This window comes from Phacochoerus africanus, chromosome 6 (genome assembly GCF_016906955.1).
Source record: "Phacochoerus africanus isolate WHEZ1 chromosome 6, ROS_Pafr_v1, whole genome shotgun sequence".
Classification (NCBI taxonomy): Eukaryota; Metazoa; Chordata; class Mammalia; order Artiodactyla; family Suidae; genus Phacochoerus; species Phacochoerus africanus.
Genome location: NC_062549.1, coordinates 108,811,545 through 108,837,106, shown reverse-complemented (window position 1 = coordinate 108,837,106; position 25,562 = coordinate 108,811,545). Strand labels below are relative to the sequence as shown.

General features: G+C 54.5%; 1 protein-coding gene across 2 annotated transcripts in view; it reads right to left on the bottom strand.

Annotated features, from left to right (window-relative positions):
• The window catches only part of KCND3 (potassium voltage-gated channel subfamily D member 3), a 217,906-nt gene extending 192,777 nt beyond the window's left edge, over window positions 1-25,129 (bottom strand). Inside the window, exons 1-2 of one of the 2 annotated variants that reach the window (XM_047785007.1) lie at window positions 24,975-25,129; window positions 16,967-18,144 (exon numbers count right to left, since the gene is read on the bottom strand). In XM_047785007.1, the coding sequence (XP_047640963.1) occupies window positions 16,967-18,072 (1,106 nt within the window). In that variant the 5' untranslated portion in view covers window positions 18,073-18,144; window positions 24,975-25,129. Of the gene's footprint in view, window positions 1-16,966; window positions 18,145-24,974 lie in introns of those variants that run through there. The other variant, XM_047785006.1, reaches the window with a different exon arrangement.
• Between the last annotated feature and the right edge of the window lie 433 nt (window positions 25,130-25,562).

Genomic DNA, 25,562 nt, shown 5'->3' with positions numbered 1-25,562 from the left:
TTCAAGGGCTGCTGACTCTCTCTGGTTCAGGTTTAATTTTAAACAATTAACATAAAGAAAGGAGGGCGTTCCCGTCGTGGTTCAGTGGAAAGGAATCCGACTAGTATCCATGAAGACGCAGGTTCGATCCCTGGCCTCGCTCAGTGGGTTAAGGATCCAGCATTGCTGTAAGCTGTCATGTAGGTCACAGATGTGGCTTGGATCTGGCGCTACTGTGGCTGTGGTGTAGGCGGGCAGCTGTAGCTCCAATCCGACCCCTAGCCTGGGGAACCTCCACATGCTTCGGGTGTAGCCCTAAAAAGACAAAAAGAAAAAGGAAAAATAATAAAGAAATAATAAAGAAAATATACATACTTTTGTGTAGATACAACCCCCCCCCCATTAGAATAAAGTTAGAGTTATAACATAAGTTTCACTAAATAATGCTACTGCCATATCAATGAGAGGCACTCACGTTTATGGTATAAGGGAGTTTTGTAGATGCTCTTTGAAAGATGACAAGATGCTTTTCTTTGTATGTTTGATGTATTTCACAATTTTCAAAGTAATGATCTAACATCTTCCCTCACAGGAGGTCCCTGGAGTAGTCAGATTCATAGAGTTGATTCTCTCTGGATTCTCCAGGTATAGGATTGCTTTCTGGGGGAAAGCTGTGGGTGGGTGAGGGTCTCATCTAAGGATCAGGAGCCCCAGCCCTGGTCCAGGATGATGCTTCTGATGTGAGAGGAAGGGTCTCACTCAGCAGGCCAACCTTCCAAGGATGCAGGGTCTCCAGACGGCAAGTTGAGAAGTAGGACCTGGAGGTTCTCCAGTGTCAACAGTGGCCAGGGTTACATGGAGAACTCCCTCCTCTGTCCCACCCCTCACCGCCAGCCAGCTGTCACGCACACGGCTGTTACGCACACAGATGTCAGCACATGGCTGTCACACACACATGCACACACACACACCGTGAGCTCACTGCCTGTTTCCGAGTCTCTCCTCCGACTTTCACTGTTCGCCTGGAACGTGCTCCCTTTTCAGCCCTCCAAGCCAGCTTGCTGCCGTGATTTATACACTCCCGAAGTTCTTCTAGCTCTTCCGTGGTATTTCCAGGGTGAATGGATTGGATGGTGCCCACGGCTCTGCCCTCTCTGGATAGGAAATTCCCCAGAACTACACACCCCGCCCCAAATTTGGGCACACCCTCCCTCGTCTCACGGCGTGAAACACACAAACCTTGCACCTGACCTGCTGTCCAGTCTTGCTTGGTTTCAAGTTATTCCCTTCAGGTTGTGTGAGCCACACGGGTGTGGGTGCTTCTCACTCTGAGTGAAGTAGCAGGTTGTGACGGGGCAGCGATAGGCCAGGACCTGACAACTGGGCCCTCTCTGTGTGCCAGGTACTGTGTCCGGAGCTGGGGCCAGGACCAGCGCACATGACTCTGGGGAGCAAGGGCTGCCCATGCTTTCAGAGGCTGGTGTCAGGAGGGAGGGAGGCGCCCTGGGAGAAGCCTCACTAACCTGGTCCATTTCCACCAAATTCCCCTTCCAGGCCAGCCCCCTGCCACCAGCCAGCCCTGCGGTCCTCAGCCTCTCTATCCATAGGAAAGAATGCCCGAGAGATGCCCACAGCCGGAGAGAGCCCACACACTCACCCTCCCCACCCCCGTCCTCTGTGATCATTTAATGGTTGGTTTCATTCAAATAACTCAAAGTAATGTAAGCCACGCTGCCCACACGGATGCTAACAGCAGTATCGAGATTCCCCTGCATCCCTCTGGGGAACTCACGTTCTTTTACAGACCAAGAGGAGAACAGGGGAGGAGAAGGAAGGTGGGTGGGGCGAGCAGAAAACCAGCCCCGGCCGGAGTGTCAGGGACAGGGTGGCGGGAGACCCTGGAAGGGGAAGGGGGCTCTGAACCTGCCCCAAGGGCCTGGTAAGGAGCTGTATCACTTGGGAAGCCTACACCCCTCAAGGGCTTGGACCTGCCAAGGCTGCACCTGAGTCACTCTAAGTGTGTGCCAGGGTCTTCCTGCCACCAAGTCCCCTAGTGACTTCCCTGATCAGATTTATACTTGCCCAACATTGTAAATCAACTATACTCTAATAAACACTTTTAAAAAATTATACTTGGAGTTTCCATTGTGGCTCAGCAGGTTAAGAACCTGAAAAGTATCCATGAGGTTGCGGGTTCAATCCTTCGCCTCGCTCAGTGGGGTTAAGGAGAGTTGTCGTGAGCTGTGGTGTAGGTCGAAGACTCAGCTCCGATCCTGCATTGCTGTGGCTGTGGCATAAGCCAACCGCTGTAGCTCTGATTCAACCCCCAGACTGGGAAGCTCCCTATGCTGTAGGTGCAGCCCTGAAAAGAAAAGAAAAAAAAAAAACAAAAAAACCCCAAAAAACTTGCCTTAAAGAAATGTTTCTTAATGGAACCTTCTGGGTCTCAAAAGCCCTCGCCCTTCCAGAGTGTAGAGGAGGTAGGTCTGGATTCAATACAGAGGGGAGGGTTGCGACCACTGACCCCCTCCAAAACGGAAGGCACTGCAGCCAGGGGGTTAACTCCCTGACCCCAATGTTCAGGTGACCCACGGCCATCTGCCGGGGAGGTTGTTGAAGGGAGTGCAGCTCTGAGGGGTGACAGCAAACTAGACTTGCACTAAATCTAGGATTCGGGGGGTTTATGTGGCTGTCTGATGGTCCCAGGGTACGCGTCCTATGACTTCTCCTACTCCAGCCCAAACAGAGAGCTGATCCATAACTCTCTGCTCTCTGCAAACACTGTGCAGCATGGCTGCGGGCTGCCTGTCCAGATCTTCGTCCCACTGGCTTCCCACCAGGAGCCCCGGAGCCCTTGGGGGCATCTCCAAGCAGAACCTCTGGCTCCTCGGCAGACTTGTATTTCTGATGACGCATTTGGCCAAGGACCATTTTTCACTCTGGCCTCTTTGGTGAGGGAGAAATGGAAATGGAAGGTCTGCAGTGCCCTAACCTCTAGGGGCTGTATCTCCAGGCTGTGGGGCATTCAGGCCACTGGGCTAATGAGATGTTTTCCTTTGAAGAGGGAGAGACTTACAGCTCATGAAACTGGCTGGGAGGTAAAGTCAGTAAATCCAACCTGTTATCATTGAGAAGAAGATGCTGAGGACTGGGGAGGAAGTGACGTGCCCAAGATCACACAGCCTGCTGAGGGAGATGGCATGAGACTTTACAAAGTTACCCCACAACCCACAAATCCGGACTCCAATCCAGTGGTCTTTCCACTGTCCTACAGAGCCTAACCCCAGCAGAAGGATCCGTGAGCCAGCTCAGGCATAAAATACCTCAATCGGAGCAGTGACACAGCAGCCTCTGCTCCTCAGATGAGATGCTGACCTTCCATGGAAATATTAAGAAATTCAAACACAGCATGGAGAGGTGGGGTGGACACAAGGCTTCATCATCTCTCCCTGAGCCCTGCCCAAACTCAGAGCATGCTGGTCAGGCTGCAGGAATATGCTTTATTATCAATCAACACCACAGCCTTTGGCTGGCCTGGAGAGAAGCTGCTGGGGGTGGGTGGGGGCAGGGGGGGGGCAGGGGCTTTGGCTCAGAAGGTGGAAACAAGAGCCCTCAGGTACGGAAATCTTGGGAGAACTTCTAGCAGCTTCTGGAGGCAGACGAGAAACAGGAAGATGTAGGGTCACATCCGGCAAATTGCTCTTCTTTCCCGCTGGTGTGGAAATGGTGTGAAAAGGTATGGAGGAGTCTAGCATCACATCAGAAGAGCGAGCACAGGGGGCAAAAGGATCAGAACTCAAGAAGGAAGAGTCCTCACACCGGGTACTGACTCCTCACCGGGGGAGGGGCCGCCCAGGACCCCGAGGGACGATGCCATCCCCCGGCGGGCTCCTCACCCATCCCCCAGTGGGCCCCCTGCCCGCCGCCGATCACGTTGAGGGGTCTCTATCCAAGGACGGGGCAGCCTGCGCCCTGTCACCAGGCTCTGACGGGCTCCCCCATCACGGCTGCTCCCCTCCATTCCAAACGACATGCAGGCTGGCCCTCGGGCTCTCCACTGCGCAGAACTGGGATCTCTCCCGTGGGCTGGGAGGCCACTAGAGATATCCCGAAGGCTGAGTTCCGCCCCCAAGGCCTGTCGTGGGGTGGGGGTGTGCCGCCAACACCCAGACGTATGACATGGGTAACAAAGGTGTCCCCAGGGACCAGAATCTGGGCAGAGAGGGAGATGGCATGAGACTTTACAAAGTCACTCTAAAAGGCAGTCCCACAGGGTATTGGCGCAGTATGCATATTTGCAAACCCCTCTTTTGCACAACTAAACACTAAACTTTCCCACCGTCTTCTTTTTTTGTCTTCCCTCCTTTTCACCAGGATGCTCCTTGCCTGTCCATGAACTTGCCCCCGCCCATGCACGTGCCTGCATTGTTCCTGTCACGGTTGGCCCAGACCAGCCTGGATCCCCTGGATCCCGCGGGCCTCATCTCCATGACTCTGACCCTTGCTTTGTCGCCATCCTGTATCCACTCTTCGCCTTCGTGACCTTTGCCCTCAGGCCCGAGCGTCTTTGGCCCTGGCCCATGAAGGGGGAGAGGTCTGCCAATGCCTCTGGGATGGAAATCTGGGGTGGGGGTGGGGGGTTAGTGATGCGTCAGGAGCAGACACTGGCCAGACCAGTGCAGGTCTGGACTCCAGCTTCTCCGCTCCCCGGGGGCAGGCTCTGAACGCAGGCAACAGTAACCTCGCTCTCCCGGGGTGAAGGGGAGGCTATCGGGAGGGTTAAATGAGGAAGTCCGTGCCAACAATTTGTAGTTAGCACAGTACCCGGCACACGTAGAAGCTCAGTGATCTTAGCCAGTATTGCTGTTTGCAATGATGAGGAAGGTGGTCCCTCACGCATCCGGGGAAACTGTTGCTACTCATTCAGTCTCCAGGGGAGACGGCAAACAGCGGCGTCTTTTCACCTAAAGAGACTCAAACGCAGCTCTTGGACCACCAGTTCTGTCCTGGGGCCAGCCTCTCTCCAACTCCCAACCAGCTGTGGCCGGAGCTCCCCCTCCCCCGCCCCTGCCCCCAGAGCAGCTAGAGTCACAGCCGATACCCCGCACGCCCCCTTGCCCTGACCGCTCCTCGGGGTCAGGCTCATGGCCTCATTCTCCCTCCCAGCTCTATTTCTTCTTTTCCTAGCCTTTGCTTCCGCGTTTCATTCTCACATGCATTCGTCTATTATCCGCAGCTCCGAACGGAACCCCAGCCCCAGGGAATTTGCCTGTTCTGTTCACAGAGACATCCTCAGCCCAGGCATGCTGCCTGGCACAGGCAGACCCATCACATTTGTTGAGTAAATGGTCGAATGAAGGAACGCATTTAACCTTTCCACCACCATCTTTCGAGGACCAGCTGAGATGCCACCTCCTCCAAGAAGCCTTCCCTGATTCTCCCCCACCTTCCCTCACACTTTTCTGCCCTTTACTCATACCTCTCACATTCTTGAACCCAGAAACCTAGCTCTGTGTGCACAGGGCTTTCCTGTTACTAGACTGAGGCTCCTTAAGAAGCAGCAGACTCTAAAGGAGTCGGAAGACCTTGGTCTGAATCCAGTGAAACCACTCTAGCGCAGCGGCTTCCGGCAGGGTACCTGTCCTCGCGACATCTCAATCTTTTCACGCAAAGGCTGGGGACTGAACACCTGCCTCACAGGATGTAATCCTTCCCCCTTTCATTCTTTGTGGCTCCTCATGTCAACCAGGACTGTGCCTGGCTTGCCAGGACAGCCCAAAACATATTGCTGAATTACGGAAGCACGGCTTTCCCCAGATGCTTACCGAGAGCCCGAGAGAGATGGCTCTGAGGGCGGAAGGCCAGAAGACAGGCCCAGTGATGCCAGGAGTGCATCTGAGCTTCCTCTCTACGGAGAAGGAGGCAGTGAGTAGGATGGGCAGTGTCTGCAGTGCCTGGAAACTCTGCCCAGGGCTCTGGCTCTGCCAGGCCAGACATGTGACCCATGGCGGCTGCATCACTCGAAGCCAGCACCCGCCTTGGCCGGGCACAGAGGGTTGTTGGTCTGCAACTATTTAGATCCCACCTCCCATCCACACGCACCAGTGTGAGGCTCTGTGCAAAGCCCAGAAACCAATTTCAATTTCCTGGGTCGGTGCTGTTTATTTAATTATCAGGGTAGGAGACTAAAAAGAAAACCTTGTTTTACTCAGAAAACCAATATGCCCTTTTAGCTCCAGCAGAAAGCCGGGCTGAAAGGGAACTTCCACAGGCCAAGGGCAGGGGCGGAGCGGAAGCAGGGACAAAGCGGCTCGCAGGTGGCTCCATCACTCCTAAAGGGGGCAGGTGCCCGAGGGGCAGAAGGCGCTCCCCTCTCCTCTTCCTTCCCTTCCTCTTCTCCTGGGCAGCCTCACGGAGTTCCCCTTCTTCAGCTGATGACTGGAGACCTGCCGCTTGAGCCCCTCCTCCCCGCCTGCCGGCCTCTTCAAGGAAGCTCAGGGTTATCCACAAACATCGAAGGTCCACAGCCCAGCTCTTGTCTCTACCTTGCCCCTGACCTCCTGCCCCCTGGTTCCTCCTAAATGTTTGCCAGCTCCCTATCTTCATCAGCCAGTCTTAGAGTTCCAGAGTTACTTTTTTTTTTTTTAAATCTTTTTAGGGCTGCACCCACGGCATATGGAGGTTCCCAGGCTAGGGGTTGAATTGGAGCTGTAAGCCACCTGCCTACACCTACAGCTCACAGCCACGCCAGATCCTTAACCCACTAAGTGAGGCCAGGGATTGAACCTGTGTCATCATGGCTACTAGTTGGGTTTATTACCGCTGAGCCATGACGGGAACTCCCCTGAGTGACTTTAGATTTCGCCTTCTCCTGGATATCTTTCCACTCCAGTCCTTTGCGTCCTACTCTCTGTGACTGGCCTAGGCCAGGCCTGCTTTACCCCTTCCCGGATCCATCTCCTGGTGGACGACACCGAGTTCAAGGGCTCTTTCCTAACATTCGTCCAGAAGACAGCTGCCGAATAAATCTTCCTAATCAGTGCGCCATGGGGACAACTTCCGTGGCTCCCTAATACCTACCAAGCAAATCCTTTAGCCTAATATTTTAGACCTTGGTGTCTTTAGCAAAGCTTTTATTTCTATTTATCTCCAGCCACGCTCCTCCTGGACCCTGAACACTAGCAAACCAGCGTATTAGTTAAGCTCCCCAAGCACCACAGCCTTTTGCAATTTATCTGGAATGCCCATTTCCACATAACAGAATCCTGCTCACTGTTGTCCATCTGGCTGAAATGTCACCTCTCTGTGAAGCCAATCATTCGTTCATCAGCAAATATTATTCTGCTTTTCTTCTGTGCCAAACACGTCTTGATCATTCCAGCATATGGCCCATTCTCTCCTGTACACGCACAAACATACTCCATCTCCTTCAAGACTGTAAACTTCTCCGCACCAAAGTGTCATTTATTTCTGTACCCCAACCCCTGCCTCGAAGGGGGCTTCACAAATAATAAGCGCTCAACAGTATCTGTTGAACTGAATCAAGATTTCTGCTGTCCGTGGTTTTGACACCATTTAGTTTCATTCGCCTAGGGTTTTTTTTTTTTTTTTTTTCTGTTTAAGTATGCGTGACCAGGAAGAAGTAAAAATAAACTAATGATACTTCTCAGCAGCCATAAGCCTGTAATTATGGTTAACTCTCCGTTATCCAGGCCACTGGAAAAATAGCGTTGGAGAGAATCCCACACCAGAAGCATAAAGACATGATTTCCACCAGACTTTGAGATGTATTGTATGATTTTTAAGGAGCTGATTTGCCTTTTTCATTCCGTTTGGCTGATCGGGTTGCTAATGGCATTTGCAGCCTCTCCATCACGGAGCGGGTAACAGGGATGGAAGGGGAGATGGAGGACCGAGGTGGGCGGAATCCAGTCCAGCAGGAAACATCTGCTCTGCAGAACCTCAAAGGCGAGACTAGACAACGAGAACAACACAGGCACTCGGGGTATGTCACCCCAGCCCCGGGTTTGACAGGTTTTTCTCAGAGGACGGCAAGGGTTGAGACGTCCCAGCCCCCTAAGAGCCCATTCTGGGTCCAGAGGTGGATTTTTGCTGAAAGATGACATCAAAGTGGGACTGAGTGAGGTTCTGGGATGCAGAGATTCCAGTCTCGCTGGCAACAGGAGGGTGCCTTGCTGTGCCACCGGGAACCACTGGATGCAAATCAAAGAAAATGAGATTTGCAATTTCGCATTGATAGCCAGATAATGTAGGGGGAAAAGTTCCCCTCTTCCACTTCTGAAGCAAACAAATATCACATGTGGTGATTCAACAGCTGCATTAGTTGGGGAAAATTGATGCACATTTCATGTGTCAGGGAGCTGAATCCCAGAGAATGGAGCCAGCCTCCCAGAAAATGGTTTCTTTATATAGTTCCATCCATTTATTGTTTGATTGGACTTTCTGTATATTAAATTCAAGCTGTTCTGCCGCTCAGGGGTATTAGGATGTGTTGGCTCGGTGGGAAATAATGAAGGTGATGGGATTTTACAGCATCGCATTACAAAGGAGGCGTCCCCAGCCTCATCCATCTCTCCATCAACTAGCTTGTGTGTGAGGTGGCACTTATATTAAAACGATTTTTCTGATTCAGCTTAATGACACTCATTTGAGTCCTGACACCGGGAATATGATTACATGGGCTAGATGCAATCTCCCCCATCCACCATGGTCAGCAAAGGCTGAGTTAGTTATCTCCCCACCCCCACCCCACCCCCAGCCATCATTTGCATTGCGCTGCCTGGGGGAGGTGGGGCTGGGGAGAAGTCGCCCCTGCTCTGGCCTGAGAAAAGCAGTCTGGACCGAGGCAGGGGCATTAATTAGCATGACCTGGAGGGCACCACAGCTAAGCCTTTTGGCCAACAACTTTGGGTGCTTGAAGGTGTCATGGTAACACTTTCCTCCTGGTCACAAATAAGTCCGAGTTCGAAGTTGGTTTGAATTGACCGCTACACACTCCCTCCAAAAGAGACACACAGGGTCTGGTCTCCACTTCCCAGGGAAGAAAGGCTGACTTGGTCATCCCAGAGGAAGACCACTTAGGATGTGAGGAGACCGTCAGCTCCCCGGCGGGGGCCACCTGCCTGAGGACCAGGATGGGAAGACTCCTGGCCAAGTCCGCTCCTCTCTCTGCCCAGGAGAAGCTCCCAGCCAGGAGGGCTCATGGCCAAGACCCCCGCCTGACCTGGGACAGGTGCTCCCTCCTGGGTGACAGAAACAAAAATCCCGTGTAGTTAGCTACCCCAGGGGCTCTCTCCTCCCCTGAGGAGAGGGAGGGCCACGCTGCCTCTTATTTACACTATTTTCAGGCAGAATAATTGCTGCTCTTCAGGAAGAATCATGTGTGTGTTTATGGGCGTGTTTAGAGAGGGAAACCCAAACAAAACCAAACAGAGAGAGAGAAAGAAAGACTGACTCAGAGATTCCAGAAGAGAGCTGTGAAATGGGATCAGCATGGAAATCTCTTTCCCAAACTACAGCAATTTGTATTGCTGGGTCGGAAGACCAGTCGAATGTGGTGACCCCAGTATGAAGAAGCCCAAGGTCTCACATCCCCCGTGGCAACTCCTCTCTCCTTCCTGCGCAGCCCTCCACCTGCCCCTCTGTGTTGGCAGCCGCTGCAGCTGCTGATTCCGAGACTCGTCCCTCTGTTTCAGTTGCTGAGCCAAGACTGTCCCTGCATGGTGGTGAGCCCTGTGCCCAGCCCTCAGCAGGTGCTGGGAAGACGCCGCCTGGGTTGCAGGCAAGCTCAGGGGCAGGAGCTCTTGCTGAGCGCCAGCCCAGTGCTGCTCTCAGATGGCCAGGCTCCGGCTCCGGCTCTGGGGCTTGTCTGGTCCAGGTTGGAGTCTGGGAGCCACCGGGCAGGCCCCTGATGCCTCTTTTTGTGAAATGCTTCTCCCGGCAATGGAGGTGATTTGGACTGTGTCTTCCAGGCCAGTTCCCTGCCCTGCTGTGGGAGGTGGTGAAGCTTTCAGCCGGCTTGCTGGACCAGCACGCGCGTCCTGGAGCCTCTCCCTTCTAATACATGCAGAATCTCTCGCTTCTCCCATCTCCACTGCCACCACCCTAGATCCCGGCCATTGTCATCTCTTGCCCAGATTATTGTGGCAGCTTCTCCTCTATGACTATTCACTACCCAGGATTCAGAGTGCTCCTTTTATTTTATTTTACATTTTTTTTATTAGAGTTGATTTACAATGTTCTGTCAATTTCTGCTGCACAGCAAAGTGACCCAGCTATACATCCATGTACGTTCTTTTTCTCCCATTATCCTCCATCACCTTCCACCACAAGTGATCAAATATAGTTCCCTGTGCTACACAGCAGGATCTCATTGCTTATCAGAATGATCCTTCTAAAACATGAGTCCGGTCTACCCCAAACTCCCCCGTGGCTTTCCATGCCAAGCAGATTAGCACAAGGCAAAGGGCCGAGACCTTGCGGTGATCACAACGGCCCTGCTTCCCTGTTACCTGCCCCCTTCCCTGGGGCAGGACCATTAGCACCTTCTTGCTCTTCCAAGAATATCACACCAAGGCCCTTCCTGCCCTGATGGCCTTTGCATTGGCTGTTTCCCCCGCCTGGAAGGCCCTTCCCCAAGAAAGCCACATTCCTTCAGGGCTCTGCTCAAACAGAGCCTTACCTGAGAGACCTGTCTTGACCTCCCCATAAAAAATAGCAACTCTCCCTCATGCCACGCCCCCCCCCCCCATACTTAGCACTTTTAATTTCCCACACCATGCTTTATTTTTTTTTCTGTAGCACAAGTTGCTTCCTGATAAGATTTATTTTATTTTATGTTACTTTTAAATTTTATTTTATTCTTTTTGCTTTTTAGGGCCACACCTGCGGCATATGGAAAGTCCGGTGGCTAGGGGTTGAATTGGAGCTACAGCTGCCGGCCTACGCAACAGCCACGGCAATGCAGGATCCGAGCCTCATCTACAACCTACTCCACAGCTCCCGGCAACGCAGGACCCTTAACCCACTGATCGAGGCCAGGGATCGAACCGGCATCCTCATGGATAGTAGTCAGGCTCGTTACCGATGAGCTACGATGGGAACTTCCCTGATGTACTGCTTTACTCATTTATCTATCTATCTATGTACTGCCTGGTTTCCTCCACTAGAATGTAAGCACCACAGGGTCATGGGGCTGTTTTCTTTGCTGCTATATTCCCAGGGCCTAGTAGCTACTCAAACACTAGCCAACTGAATGGAGGGCAACTTCATGAATGGGGGGCTTATCTATGGCTCCCTTGCTGCTCCTCCCTGGCCCCAGAGTCTGCAGTGGGCAGCCTGGCCAGGTAGCCAAAAATAGTGAAGGGTTTAAACTTTCTTTGTAAGAAAGCCCCAACCCTGCTAAGGCTGACATCAGAACAAGAGAATGCCCTGTTGGCCTCCTCATCTCGGCCCGACCCACAAATGTCCTATCTGCCATGACCACATAGTTAACATTTAGAGAGCACTTTCATTGGTTCTTACAATGGGCAGGAGATGGTTAATGGATGAGCAAACCGAAGACGGGGTACAGACCTGTTTGGTTGAACAGGTATATGCTGAGGCCTAAGACCTATCAGGCCCTATAACAGGTATATGCTGAGGCCTAAGACCTATCAGGCCCTGGGCTAGGCATGGATCATACAAGCAACTGTGGCATAGAGATTGGCCCTTGAGGAGCTCATATCCTGGGGAAAAGACACGTAAACAAATGAAGTTAATGACATGTGGCAATTGGCAGGACAGAGGGATTCAGGGGCTGCAGGGGAGGGGCACGCAGCCCCTGCAGGGCTGGGCAGGCCTCCTGGGGGAGACGATGCAGGGCTGTTTTGAAGGCTGATGGGAGGTGGCCAGACACGGGGCAGAGTGAGGAGTGGTCTCTGGAGTGATGGGAAGAGCCTGAGTAAAAGCCCCTTTTATGACCCTTGATCTACAGCTTCCCCCCCCGCCCCCCTCCTCTCGTCTGGGTTCAAAGCAAAAGACCTGAGTCTCATTCAATTCATGTCGTCTGTCCCTTAAGTCGGGCTGACGTGCAATCACAGTGCCTGCGTGCTCTCGGAGTCTACCATGCTGCCTGGCGCACGGTAGGCACTTTATAAAAGTTGAATGAATGAATGATTCCTTGTTAGGATGCAGGTCTTTGCCCTCTCTTAGGAATTTCCGCACCAGAGAACTGCTGGTTAAGAAATGCCAAACCAAGAAACGACCCTGCGGCTATTTATCCCCAGTAAGTAAGCGCGTTTGATCAGATACCCCTGGGAAGGGACCCACCACCATCCAGGGGGCACTGTTGGCCAGTGTCCCAAGCCGAGGCACTTGTAAGGGGAGGAGGGCTGGTGGGTGCCCAGAGGCAGTGGATGACGGTGCAGCCAGAATTTGGGGAATCGAAGGGTTAACAAACCCACACCTCCAAATGGCTCCACGGGGGAGGCTGGTCAAGACCCCATTCTGCGGCCTGCCTGTATTGATCTCCCAGGCCCGGCTCCCAGGCTCCCGAGACCTCAGGCAGGCCCCTTCCAGGATTATGTTTTAAAGGGAAATGCAAATCACCCAGAGGCTGCTTCGTGCTTGGAAGAAGTAAAAATCGATTCTGTTTTCGTTAAAGTGATTTTTGGACACTGTCAAAAGCTCTCTCATCTCAGGGGCACGGGGTGACAGACAGGCTGCTGGTCTCAATTACATAACGGAGTCAACCAGCAGCCACAGGCCGTCTCATCAGGAGCGAAGCTGCTCGGCTGCCCCCGGGGGCCTTCCCAAGCCCACTCCCCTCCCACCCAAAGTACCCAAGAGCGCCTCATCGCATCCGGCCTGGAGCTGGCCCTGGATGGCTCCTGCAGATGGATGGACGCTTGCTCACAAAGCTTTCCTCCCCCTTCCCCAACGCCCCACATGAGCCTCGCCCCGGGACCGGCTCAGGCGATCCGCCCAATGGTGATGGCAAGCAAGGTTGAACAAAGCGAAGAAGGAAATTCTGCTTTGAAGAAGTCTATGCCACAGAATACATTCCCAAACTAGATGTGCCGGTCTCGTTTCATAGTGGGAGTTCTGTGTTATCCCTTCCCGCTGCGAACTGAGACGACTGAGGATTTATTTTATTTATGGCATCAATCATGAGCGTGGAAATTAATCCTTTTATGGTGAATTTGGGAGCTCCACTGTCAAGGGGGCACAAGGGAAGCCTGGGCTGGGCACAGGGGTCTTCCCCACCAGCACAGGAGGCTACAGAGGAAAGCCGTCCTCAAGCCTTGGAGCCGGCTGGGCTGTTATTGTTCTGTGTGCTGGCGATATTTTGAGAAATTAAATAAACGGGGATAACTGGCTCCAGGAGATCCCTCCCTGGAGGACACCTGAGTAAGCCATCAGCGGGTCCTGGGAGAGCGGGCCGTGATGGCAACCTGAGCCTGGAAGCCAGGACTCCTTCATTCGATGGGTCAGGTCAGCCCTGCTCGGCAAAGGAGCTCAAGACAGTCTCTCCAGACTGCAGATAGGAAGTCAGGAGGTTCTGGAGACAGGATGAACTAAGAGTCTGCCGGGAATTGTTGGAAGCAACCAGACAGAACGTGGAATGGGGCAGAACACCGGCCCTTGGTATCACACAGCCCCTTGGGGCTCAACTGCCAGCAAAGAGTAAGCCAAAGGCAGCCTTTCTGGAATGATCGAACAAGCTTACAGCTAGCCAGTGCATGTGCTCCAGACAGAAACCAGCCAGAGGAGAGGAAAGGTTTCCGGGGTCAGGCGGATAAGACCTCTGATAAGGGTGAGAAGACCCCACAGTGCTGCAGAGCATCCCCTGGGCTGGACCACACCCCAGGTAAAGGCTGCCCTCCTCTCTCCCTGGGGCCAGGGCTGGGACGGACACAGATCTTAGGTTCACCCTCGAGAGAGGACAGGTGGGTCTGGAAGGGACTGAGAACGGTGTCAGAGCAGGCAAACAGAGAAAGAGCCCCATCCACACGGACCCATCCATCTAAAAGTGCTTGGCCAGGCACCTGCTGTGTACAGGCAAGCAGTGAGCCTGGGATGGTTCCAACTGCCAACTCAGGTCAAAGTCGAAGCAGCCCAATCCAGCACTGGGTGGAGAGGGAGAAAAAGCCTGCTCTCCTGTTACTTAATGGACGTTAAGGCAGACACAGCTCCAGGCTTCTTTCCTTGCCCATGAGTTCCTCCTCCTCCTGGGGCTAGACATCTGGATGCACGGGGAAGAGGAGGGGGAGGAAGCCACAGCGCCCACAGTCAGGGGAGCATGCGCCCTCCCACGCGGGCACCCTGCCCTCCCTCTTGGCCTCACTCTCTGGCAGAGTCCTCTTGCTTTGTTTGCCCTTCCCTTCCCTCCCAAGAGGAAATGCGAGGCCAGGACTGTCTACCCCCTGATGCTGGACTCCACCGTGATCTACGGAGTGAATGCTAAAGGCAATCAGTGGTCTCCCGGGAGACAGTAAAACACTGGATTTTGCCATGAAAGCAGAAAAGGCAGCACTTAAACTGGCTCGAAGGAACTTATGTAGAAATTCCCTGTGTGCCTAGCACAGTGCCTGCCCTACGCCCTGCACCGACGCTTCCTGTCTCAAGTGGTGACATGAGTGGAATAGACTGTGACACACTGAGGCCATAATAAAATAATTCTGAGGGTCTGATTTCCACCTAAGGGCCCTGATAGCAATGGGAACAAGAGGAGTGGAGAGCGAAAAGAGAAAGGGCCTTGGAGTTCCTGCTGTGGTGCAGTGGATTAAGAATCCGACTGCAGCAGCTTGGGGCGCTGCAGATGTGCGGGTTTGATCCCCAGCCCAGTGTGGTGGGTTAAGAGGATTCCTTGTTGCCACAGCTTCGGTGTAGGTCACAGCTGTGGCTCAGATTCAGTCCCCAGCCCAGGAACTTCCCTATGCCACAGGTGAGGCCATAAAAATAAAATAATTGAAAAAAGAGAGAGAGCGAGCGAGGCTTGGAGACAGCCAGACTGGTATTTGAAAAGCAGCTCTGGGACCACAGATATTTGCTTAACCTCTCTGAGCCTTGCTTGCTGCGTCTTCACAGTTATATAGAATTTTTCCTACCTTGCAGGGCTGCGGTGAAGACTTAAAGGGAAAACATCTGCAAAGTGCCCAGGATGCAGCTGACATGCAGTAGACATGCATGTGCTGCTACACTGACCACAAGCAGTAATGCGCAGGTGGCCACTGAAGTTTCCATTGATGTCCTCTGAAAGGGGCCCATTCTGACTCTGACGCCCATCTGTCTGCCCTGTTTTCTCCCCCATGGTAGTCCTGAGGCATGGCTCAGGTGTCATGAGTCCCATCAGGCGGCACTGGAGGGCCCTGGACAGTCGGAGGGTGACCAAGGAGGTCCTGGCCGTGGGAGAGGTCCCCTCCAGGAAAGTGAAGGGATGGCCGCGTTAGCACAGAAGCAGCAAATGTGGCCAGCTATCCAGCCCATTTTACCCCTAAACATCCCAGGGGGCCAGGAAGCCACATCTGCCCCCTGAGCCAAGAGACAAGGTCAAACGAGCAGACATTCTCGCCCCCTCTGGGTGGGAGCAGCTATCTGGAGACTGCGTGCCTGTGTGTTGGAGACGCAGGAAAGGGCAGGGTGGCTTCAGTCAGAAAGACAAGAGGTGAAGGGATGCCCCCATCAAATGTGGTTCACAAATGGACAGTGACGCCCCTGGCTCTCCCCCTTGCTCCTCCCTCCTGTGCGGCAGAATGACAAATGTAATCATTTTAAAAGGTCCCATCACCTGCTCAGTCATTCTCAATAAGCACATTCGGCACTATGGAAAAACCGATACAAGCACCACGGGGTTTCAGCCAGGAAAAAAAAAATCGAATCACCAGGACGCCACCAACCCAACTGTCAAACACCAAATAAAAAGCTTCATGAATTCTCCATCAGCAAGATAACACTTTCCGGCCTAAGCAAATATAGACCCAGCATAGGAATTGTGAAGGGATTTTTGCAGTGGCCTCAACAACTTTCAGCGGTCGAAGCAGCAACGCCTAAGGAATACACGTCTCCATAAAGCTGCCTTCACTGGCTCTAATCCCGCTAGGGTGAAGATGGTAATCTGTTTGCTGAGCCCCTGTCCTCTGATGGAAAGCTTCACATCCTAGCACCGTAAATACAGTTCGGCAACCTCAGCTGGAGAGGGGACCTCAGGGAGATGGGAGAGACCTCGCCAAGTGCCTCTCCCTCCCTGCGATGGTGCTGCTGCTACTGCGTCTGACCACATGATCCATTCAGACCATCTCACAATCGCCCAGGTAGGCTGGGTCATTCTATCCAGACTCTGGCTGAGAAAGCAAGACTGCTTGCTGCTCCTTCAGTGAGACAGAAGCAAATCAAGTGCCCCACTTTGCAGAAAACCCACGTTCAGAGTCACTTAGAGAAAGTCTGCTCAGAGCTACTGAATCCTCGAGCATCTGCAGCGGCAGGAAAGAAAAGTAAGGCAAAACAGAAAACAGCCTGCACATACACTACAAAGAAGTGCAGGAAGGCTCCAGAAAGAGTGTTCGAGGTGTCTTCTGTTCATGGAATTCTGTACCCGCCTTAAAACACTCACGGAACTGCTCACAGCCTTCTTCCTTCCCGCTACCCTGTTTTTCTCCACAGGACAGCCCTTGCAAGCACAGATGCATGTGAGAATACAGCACTCGCTGCTCCCCCCTCCCCCACCCCACACACGTACACAGACTGTGTGTGGCTGAAAAAAGAAATGAACTTTCCACGTTTTTGCAAAATACATGCCGCACCCCAAAAGGAAAAGTCAATTCAGAGCATTCTGTCCTCCCCAGACAATTCACTCATGTGCCTCCTACAACTTGGGGAAGCCAATTCCATCTTCCCCTGGCCAATCCCGACACCATCCACGGCATCACCGTCCCATCCAACCGCCGCCCTTCTCCAGCCCTTCTCCAGCCCGCCAGCGCCGACTTACCCCAGGGTGGTCATGGTGACGATGGTGTACCAAAAAGAGGCCGGGATGCTCGTGAACTTGCTGGCAGAGGAGCCCTTCTCTGCATAAAACATCACAGTGGCAAAGATGATGATGGCCATGGTGAGGGAGAAGAGGAGAAAGCCGAGCTCCGAGGCACAGCTCTTCAGGGTGTAGCCCAGGATCCGCAAGCCCTGGGAGTGGCGGGAGAACTTGAAGATCCTGAAGACGCGGAAGACCCGGAGCGTGACGAAGGCGCCGGACACGTCCTCGTTGTTGGTCATGACCAGGCCGATGTAATAGGGCATGATGGCCACCACGTCGATGATGCTCATCACGCTGCGGATGAAACGGTAGCGGCTGGGCGCCGCGAAAAGCCGGAGGAGATACTCCACCGTGAAGATCATGACGCAGGCGGTGTCCAGGCAAAAGAAGGCCACCGAGTAGCGCTCGCCGCACGGCAGCTCCTTGCTCCCGGGCACCGTGCCGCAGGGCACCGTCTCCACCACGTTGGTGATGACCGAGACGGCGATGAAGAAGCCAGTCACGTAGTAGAAGACCAAGGCCAGCGTGCTGGTGTGCGGGTTCTCGAAGGCCCGCCACATGGTCTGGCGGAAGCTGAGCGAGGGCATGGACTCCTGGTTGTTCTCCGAGTCGTTGTCGTCCATGAGCCTCTCGGCGTTCTCCCGCTTGCGGTCCTTGTACTCCTCATAGCAGCAGTCGCCGATGATCTCGGGCAGGATGCCGTAGAAAGCCAGCTCGTCGTCGTAGGCGGAGATGCACTCGTAGCGCGGGTAGTGCAGCTTGCCTGTGCGGTAGAAGTTGAGGACGCAGCGGAACACTTCTGGGTCCCGGTCGAAGAAGTACTCCTTGGTGTCCTCGTTGAAGAAGAATTCCTTCTCCGTGCTGCCCAGCAGCGTGTCGGGGTAGCGCTCCAGCGTGGTCCGCCACGTCTGGAACCTCCGCCCGCTCACGTTGAGGACGATCAGTTCATCCTGCCGCTTGTTCTTGTCGGCCGGCGCCAGGGGCATGGGGCAGTTGGCCACCGGCATCCACCCGATGGCCGCAGCCCGCGCAAAAGGCAGCCAGGCTGCGACGCCGGCCGCCATGGTGACTCCAGCTCCTGGGTGCCCCCTGCTCGGCCAGGCCCGCACACCAGCCTGGAGTTAGTTCAGCGACCCCTGCAGGCAGGAAGAGAGCGCGGAGAACCGGTGAGTCCCTGATGGCCCCCCAGGTGGGAAATGGGACACAGGGGAGGGTCCACAGGAAGTGAAACTGCAAGGGTCTGGAAGACAAATTAATGAAACTGAAGTCACCAGTTTCAGAGAGGGGACTTTTTTTTTTTTTTTTTCTTTGCTTTTTAGGGCTGCTCCCGTGGCATATGGAAGTTTCCAGGCTAGGGGTGGAAGCAGAGCTGCCCCAGAATCAGACCTACACCACCGCTCCCGGCAACGAGGGATCTTTAACCCGCTGAGCGAGGCCAGGGATCGAACCCTCATCCTCACGGTTACTAGTTGGGTTTGTTACCGCTGAGCCCCAACGGGAACTCCCAAAGAGAGGGACTTGAGTCTTTTCCCTCCCTTTTCCGGAAGAGCAGTTAACATGGGGCCGCACGGCAGTGTGGGATCACAGATGTTGTTGACTGCCTGACAAATTGTCAAGTTCCAAGAGGGCTCAGGAGCATTTGGAGGGAAAGCCTCTTTAGCAGAAAGATCTGGGAAGACGTGGGTAATAATCAGCTCTGAAAGGTTATGGCGTTATTACGAATTTAAATTGGGAGAGGGTAAATGAGTGCTCATTAAACGAATTTAAAAGTGGGGTAAACATGCTAATTTTTATTTCTCTCTTCACCCACTAGGGTGATCAGCAATGGTGTGTGGATGTGGGCGATCAGGTAAACAGTCTTTCCACGCCTCACCGGTGGGGAGCCTGGGGCCACCCATGTCTGGAAAATTCCCTGAGATGGCAGGTGACCCCAGTAGACCCAGGGCTCAGTGGAGCTCTGTCCTCAAGTCCCCTGAAGACCGCTGACCCTGGTGGAAAGCTACTCTCTGGGACAGCTGGCAACTTTGTGTCTAATCACACCCTCAGAGCCCTGAGAGAAAGATGTGGGAGAGGCGGTGGGGCTATGGTTCCTCCTCCACTTTGCAAAGGACTCTTGATTCCTGGTTCACCTGCCTTCCATGCATTGTCCCTCCTTCCTCCCAAGGAAGCTGAGCCACGCTTATTGCCATCTCCAGATTCCTCGCCTCCCGTCTCCATCTGCCCACCCTGGGTTATATAACAATACTCTTTCCAGTGCCAGCCTCTTTCACCTGGCCTCGCTCCACCCTCAGCGGTCCCTCCAGGGCGGGGGGGCCCCCTTCACCCACCGCTCTTTGAACCATGCCGTGTACACACTTTCCCATCACCTGCATGGATGGAGGGAACAGTGGCCTGCGGGGAATTATATTTGGCTTTGGGAAACAGATTTACCTTCGCAAATCTGGCTTTTTAAAGACAATAGTGAAATGACTCTGCAATCCCCAAATGTATACCATCTGTGGGGATCCATGTGGTGACACAGAAACACACGTAACAGCAACGGGAAATTGTTTGGGGTTGACACACTCAGTTTCACAAATCCTAAACTGATCATGCAGAACCAATCCTATCTCAGAATTATTTGCACCCTCTGGAATTCAGTTGGTTTAAATAAAGGAGGCAGACAGGAGCCTTCTCGTGGGGATTTGAGCTTAACCTCCCCTGGCAACCCTGCTTGCTTCTCCCAGCTCTTCTGGGTGTGCCAGCTCTCTACCTCCTCTCATTCCTGAGCCACCACTGGACTTTCCCACCTGGATGCCTCTGAAACTAGGCAGGCCTGAGCCTTGCAAAAAGACTCCTGCTCGTCACCTTTTGCTCGTGGCATCCCCGACCCCAGGCCTGTTGCCTCAGCCATCTTCCTCACTGCTCCACCCCCCAGAATTGCCAAATAATGAGACAGTGGCTCTACTGCCCTCACTAAGGCCCCTCTTCCCTCAGGCCTCCTTCCCACTGGCCAGTGTCTCACCTCCCCCATCCCCCCTCTGTTTCTCCTGTTCCCGGTAAATCCATTCTGCTCAGGGTCGTCTCCCTAAAGCAAGATTTTCCCACGGTCTACAAAATCAAGTCCAAACCCGTTGGCCCAGCATGCTGGCATTTCCACAAACGGATCCTGGCCTCTCATTCCGGCCCCATGTCCCAGGCTCCCATCCTGGACCACAGACGGGCTCATGCACAGCCCTGTGGGGTCTGGCTGTGGGCTCTCGTCCTTCTGTGGGGAAGAGCCTCCCCCTCCGCCCAGCCCTCCTATTAGGATCCCTCCTGTTCTTCTCCCTCTCTCGGGGTGCGCCCTCCTCTCCCCTCTCTGAAATTCTCTCCTCCTTTGGGCTCTCGGCACTTCGTCTGACCCTCTTCCTTAGCATCCTTCACCCTGGCTTACAAGGCACCTTCCACGGGTTCTATCGATAATCGTGGCCCACAGTCATTGGGCACTGACTCTGTGCCAGGCACTGCACCGTCTCCTGGGGATCCTCTCATGTAATCCTCACGGCAACCCTAGGAACAGGTCTGAAATGCCTCAGTCTACCAGCCCGAAGAGCGGGGAACAGGGCTCCCACCCCAGGCTGTCTGACCCCACACCACATGCCCTGAAACGCTGTGCTATAGAGCTTCTCAGGGTCTTCCTGTAAGAAGAACAGTAGCTGACGTTTCCGGAGGGCTGACTGCCAGGCAACACAGTTCCACGTGCTTACATGGGACCACCTCAATCGACCCCACCAACAGCCCTAGGGGGCAGGCACCACTGTCGTCCCCGTTGTGCAGATGAGGAGGACGAAGCATGAGGAGATACAACTGGCTAAAGGATGTAATAAACGGTCAGAGAGATTTAAACCCAAGCGTCTCTATGTGGCGTTCAAGGTTACCACCAGGGCTTCTTCCCTGCTTTCCCCATCCCACGATAAGCTCAAGGGTCAAGGCCATGACACCTGGATTTTTATGTGACAACTCCAGAGGCTGCAAGATGCACTGCATCAGTAGGTGTTCAACCTACCGACAGTGGGTGGGAACCCAGATTTTATAGATGCCATCTGCAGTCCATTGATTTTACTCCACGCCTTGCCTCTCAGGGGTTTTCAAGAGTAGGCATTTTCTCTGCAATCACTCAGTAAACACTGAAGATGGATCCAACTTAAGTGCCTGTGATGCACTGTGGCTCCCAGTTGAGTTTTCCGGAGGAGCCAATCTCTGCCTCAGTTTCCCCACGTACGCTAAGGAGCATTTTCACAGGCCCCTCTGCTTCCTCAGACAGGGAGGTTGATTCAGGTGCCACAGAAGACATCATGAATGACAATGACATTCCCCATAAATGTCACCACTCAGGGAACAGAAAAACAGCGCAGGCCTGATGAGCTCTTGATTAGGGGAACTGAGGAAAGGACGGGGTGTGTGTGGGGGGGATTCATTCAAGGCAGTGCCTGACAACCCATCCGAGGCTGGTACAAGAGCCCCTGCATTTTAGATCTTTCCTCAAGAAATTTACCCTTCTAACTCCCCCGAATTTCCTTTAGGTTACTAGGAGGATTTGTGGTCCCTTAGCACACACTCAGCTAGATTTTCTAAGGAGCGAGGGGAGTTTGGGAAGCAAGCCTATGGTGTAAACATGGCCACAAGATAATTCCATTCAGATCAGCTAACGTTTACTGATCACTGATGATGGGCGCTGTGTGAGGCACTTTTACAGCAACAGTTAATTAAAATCCTTTGACATGGACATTTATGTTGACAAGTTTTAGGAAAGAAGGAGCCGAGACTCCTTCAAAGTGCCGAGGTTCCACGCATATGGGAAGTGACGATTTTCCAACAGGCCACTGATCAGCTCACTGCCAAATGGCTTTCCTGATCTGGGTGTAGCCTGATACGTTTGTTCCCACAAGCAGGGTGCAGAGACCACCCTGCCTTCCCTGTCCCCAGGCAGCAGGAAGCATAGGGTCTGGAGGCCCTACATTCCAGTTCCAACTCTTTTTGAACTTGTGACCGCAAGCCCCCATTGCCCTCTGGGCCTCACAACCCTCATCTGTCAAATGAGAGAAGCGAACAGGAAAGTGACAAGGAGAGCTTGAGCTCAAATAATCCTTGATTCGACTGGATCCAGGACATGACGCCTGTAGCTCTGGTCTCGCTGAGGCCGCTCCATGACAGTCCCCCGTGTGAAACAGGAAGTAGAGCATCTGGGTTTGCGGCTGTGGGGACAGAGTTCGTCGGAGCCTCCTTTTAGCAAAGGCAGTTCTGGGAATTCCTCATGAGGCCGGTGCCCAGAAAAGGGCGCACAACCCGCATCGCTCAGAACTCAAGGCATCCAAGGCCCAGTTCAACCATAGAACTTTTGACCACCCTTCTGAAGGGTAAAGGGGGCCGGGCTCCAGACCCTGGACCTTGGGCTTCTGACTCTCAGCATGCCTGCTCTATCCCAGAATGGAGCTCAGAAAGGCAGGACCTTGAGGGGGATCCAGGAGCCAAGAGTAAGTGAGCGATTACAGAGCCAAGAGGGACCCTACAGCACCCTGCCTAGGCCAGGTAGGCAACTGTGCACCCTGGGAGGGTGGTGCCCTTGGGCTTCCGATTCCCAGTGCTCTCTCCCTGACTCCCACGCCTCACTGCCTGGTACCTTCCCCTGCCAAGCTGAGCCCCACCACCTCCCTCTCCAGCCATGCCCATCTCCTTTCCTCCGAGGGCCATGAGTATTTTACAGACTGCTTTCAGATGAATAATTGAGAGCTGGGGACGGAAGAGCAGTCCCTCCCTATCTATCATAAAAGCCTCTGGTCCCAAGGCCAAACCTTCACCCCATGTGTTAATCCAGGACAATCTTCCCAAACAGGGCCAGGCTGTCTCCAGAGCGTCAAGTCCTGTTCCCCTGGTAAAAGGTACCAAAAAGGTATCGATACTTTCTCCCTGCCCCGTGTGTGTGTGTGTGTGTGTGTGTGTCTGAGTTTGGAAAGGAAGGAAAAGTGTCCCACCAGATACTACGCCTAAAGCCACACCAACCATACCCTCCACACCACCTAGCAGGCATGACCCGGCTCAAGCAAGGGTTCTCGCCACAGCGCTCGCCCTCTGACGGGCACCGACACCTCCCAGAGCCGACCTGGCTATGAATTCCTGCAACAGGCACCACAGTGCGGCCCCATTTCCAGCCAATGGCACTGCACAGGCCTCAAATGCCAAGGTTTTACTAGGACGTGGACGCCTTACAAATGAAAAGATCTGAAGCTATTTTTGTTTTTGGCAGAAGAGTTTGACAGTGGGAAAAGATGGGGGTGGGGGGAGGATGGGAAAGAGACATTTAAAACAGGTGAGTGCTGAAACGACACAGGCAAAAAAAAAAAAAATAGAAAATAGAAAAGGGAAACACATTTGCCCTGCTGTAAAAAGGCAGCCCCGTTCCCCAGCTTCTGTGGGGGAGGCAGAGGGCCCGAAGCGGGCCAAGTGATCAGACAGCCTGTCCTGGGGACGGACACCCAACCTGAGCCCAGGCACGAGGCAACGAAACCTCAGCAGCGAGCTGACTGTGCAGAATCTCTGGAAACTTTTACTTTCCACAATTTTACATCATATCCCTCAGCCCAGAACAGGGACCGTCTGGGGGAAGGAAGGGTCCCAAAAACCCAGGGAGCTTTCTCCTGGGCCCACAGGGTTAGAGGAGGCAGGCATGACACCGACAGTGTGCCAAGCTGGGGACCCCTGGAGTACAGGCCTGGGGCACACAGAGGTCCTCATCACCCGCAGTGCCACTCCTGGGCTGGCCAGGGCACTTTCCTGAACTCTCTCTTTTTTCTTTTTCCTCCAGCCTCTTCAACAGCAAAAGGGAACGAAGGAGCTACTAATCTTTCTTCCTCTGGGGGTCCCTTGTGTACTTGCATTTTGTGGCATTCCAGTAGACAAGGAAAAATAAGCATCCCTTCCCGCCCTGTGCCAATGTGTTATGTCCACACGCTCTGCATTGAATTCATGCACGCCCAGGCCCCCTTTCTACAGACATTAAATATCCAGGTTCCCTTGAAGTAGCAGTAAATAAAGCATGGATTTAACTATCACCGTACATTCATGCAAAGTACCATCATGCACCACATAGCAATCAGGTCTTTAAAAGAGCTCAGTGTACCTAAGACAGCGCGAAAGTTCAGACACCCCTTCTTGAGAAAGACCGAGCCTTCTCTTCGCTCTAAGCTTCCAGGTCCCGAACCTCAGCCTGTTGCTGACATATCACGGCTGCCCAGGATAAAAGCAAAACATCTTGGACTGGATTCAAATGTCAACACCAAGCAAGTGCAGGAATTCAGTGGATTCCAGGTAACTTCTCTGCCCAGTCCCTTCCGCGCCTCATCCCCAGTGTAAACACCTCGCAAAGGGAGTCCTTCGAAGCCTCCTCGGGGCCGCATTGGCCCGCGGTGTCACTCAGAGACCCTTCCCAGAGCTCACAGGGTGGGAGCGGCGTCGGGCGGGCCCAGAAGCGCGGGCCCCCAGCCCCGGGTAGGCACACCACCGGCTCGCCCGGCTGGAGAACTTTGTGAAGAGCCCCAAAGTGCACCCTGCTTCCACCCTCAGCCATTTCTCTCCTTCTCCTCTCACAAAGAGCGGGGGACCGAGCGAGCCGTCGCCACCTGCCGCCAGATCCCGGGGCGCTGCCTCTGGCACCCCCGAGGGAAGGCAGGCCAATGGAACGAGGGCAGAGGTTCGCACTCCCACCCCCAAACCTCACAGCGCCTCGCTGCCCGGAGGTGGCTCCGCAGCCCGCGGGAACCGACGCCCCCGGGCCGGCTGCCTGCTCCCCTAAGGCGCCGGCCCCACCCCCAATCCTTCCGGCGCCCCAGCGCCCACCCACCCGGGCGCGGGAGTGGGAGGGTGCCGCGTGGGCAGCCGGAGCAACAGGCGTGGGAGCAGCGCTCCTCGCACTTCCTGGCTCCAGAAGGCTCGGTCGCGTCCCTCTTACCTTCGGCTAAGCGAGCCCCGGGCGCCGCACCCCGCGCCCCGCGCGCGCGAGGAAGCTGCGGCCGGGAGCCGGGGGCCGCGGAGGCGCCGAGCACCCAGCAGCGCGGGGAAGCGCCCAGCAGTCGCCGCTCGCGCCGCTCCTCCTCGCCGGCGAAGTCTCGCTCGCTCCCTCTCTCGCTCGGTCCGTTCGTGCGTCCGTCTGTCCGTGGGGCCCTCCCTCCGCCGCCGCCGCCGCCGCCGTCGCCGCTGCTGCTCCAGCCCCGGCTCGGCAGCACGTCCCCTCCCCGCCTCGCCGCTCCGCTCGCGGGCTCGCGGGCTCGCGGGCTCCCTCGCTCGCGCCCTGCCCCCGCCGCTGCCGGCGCCGCGCGGAGCGGAGCCCGGCGGGCCACCGGCTGCCTGGCGAGGTCCCTCTCCCGGAGGGGGAGGTGGTGGGGGCGCGGCGCGGGCGGGGCGCAGAGGAGAGTCCGGGGGAGGCGGCGAGGCTGCGCCCTCGGCTCCCTACCGATCCCCGGCGGCCGAGCGGCTCCAGGCCCGGCCGGAGAGCGCCGGGCCGCCTGGCAGCGGAGGGAGAGATGAGCAGGACCTGGAG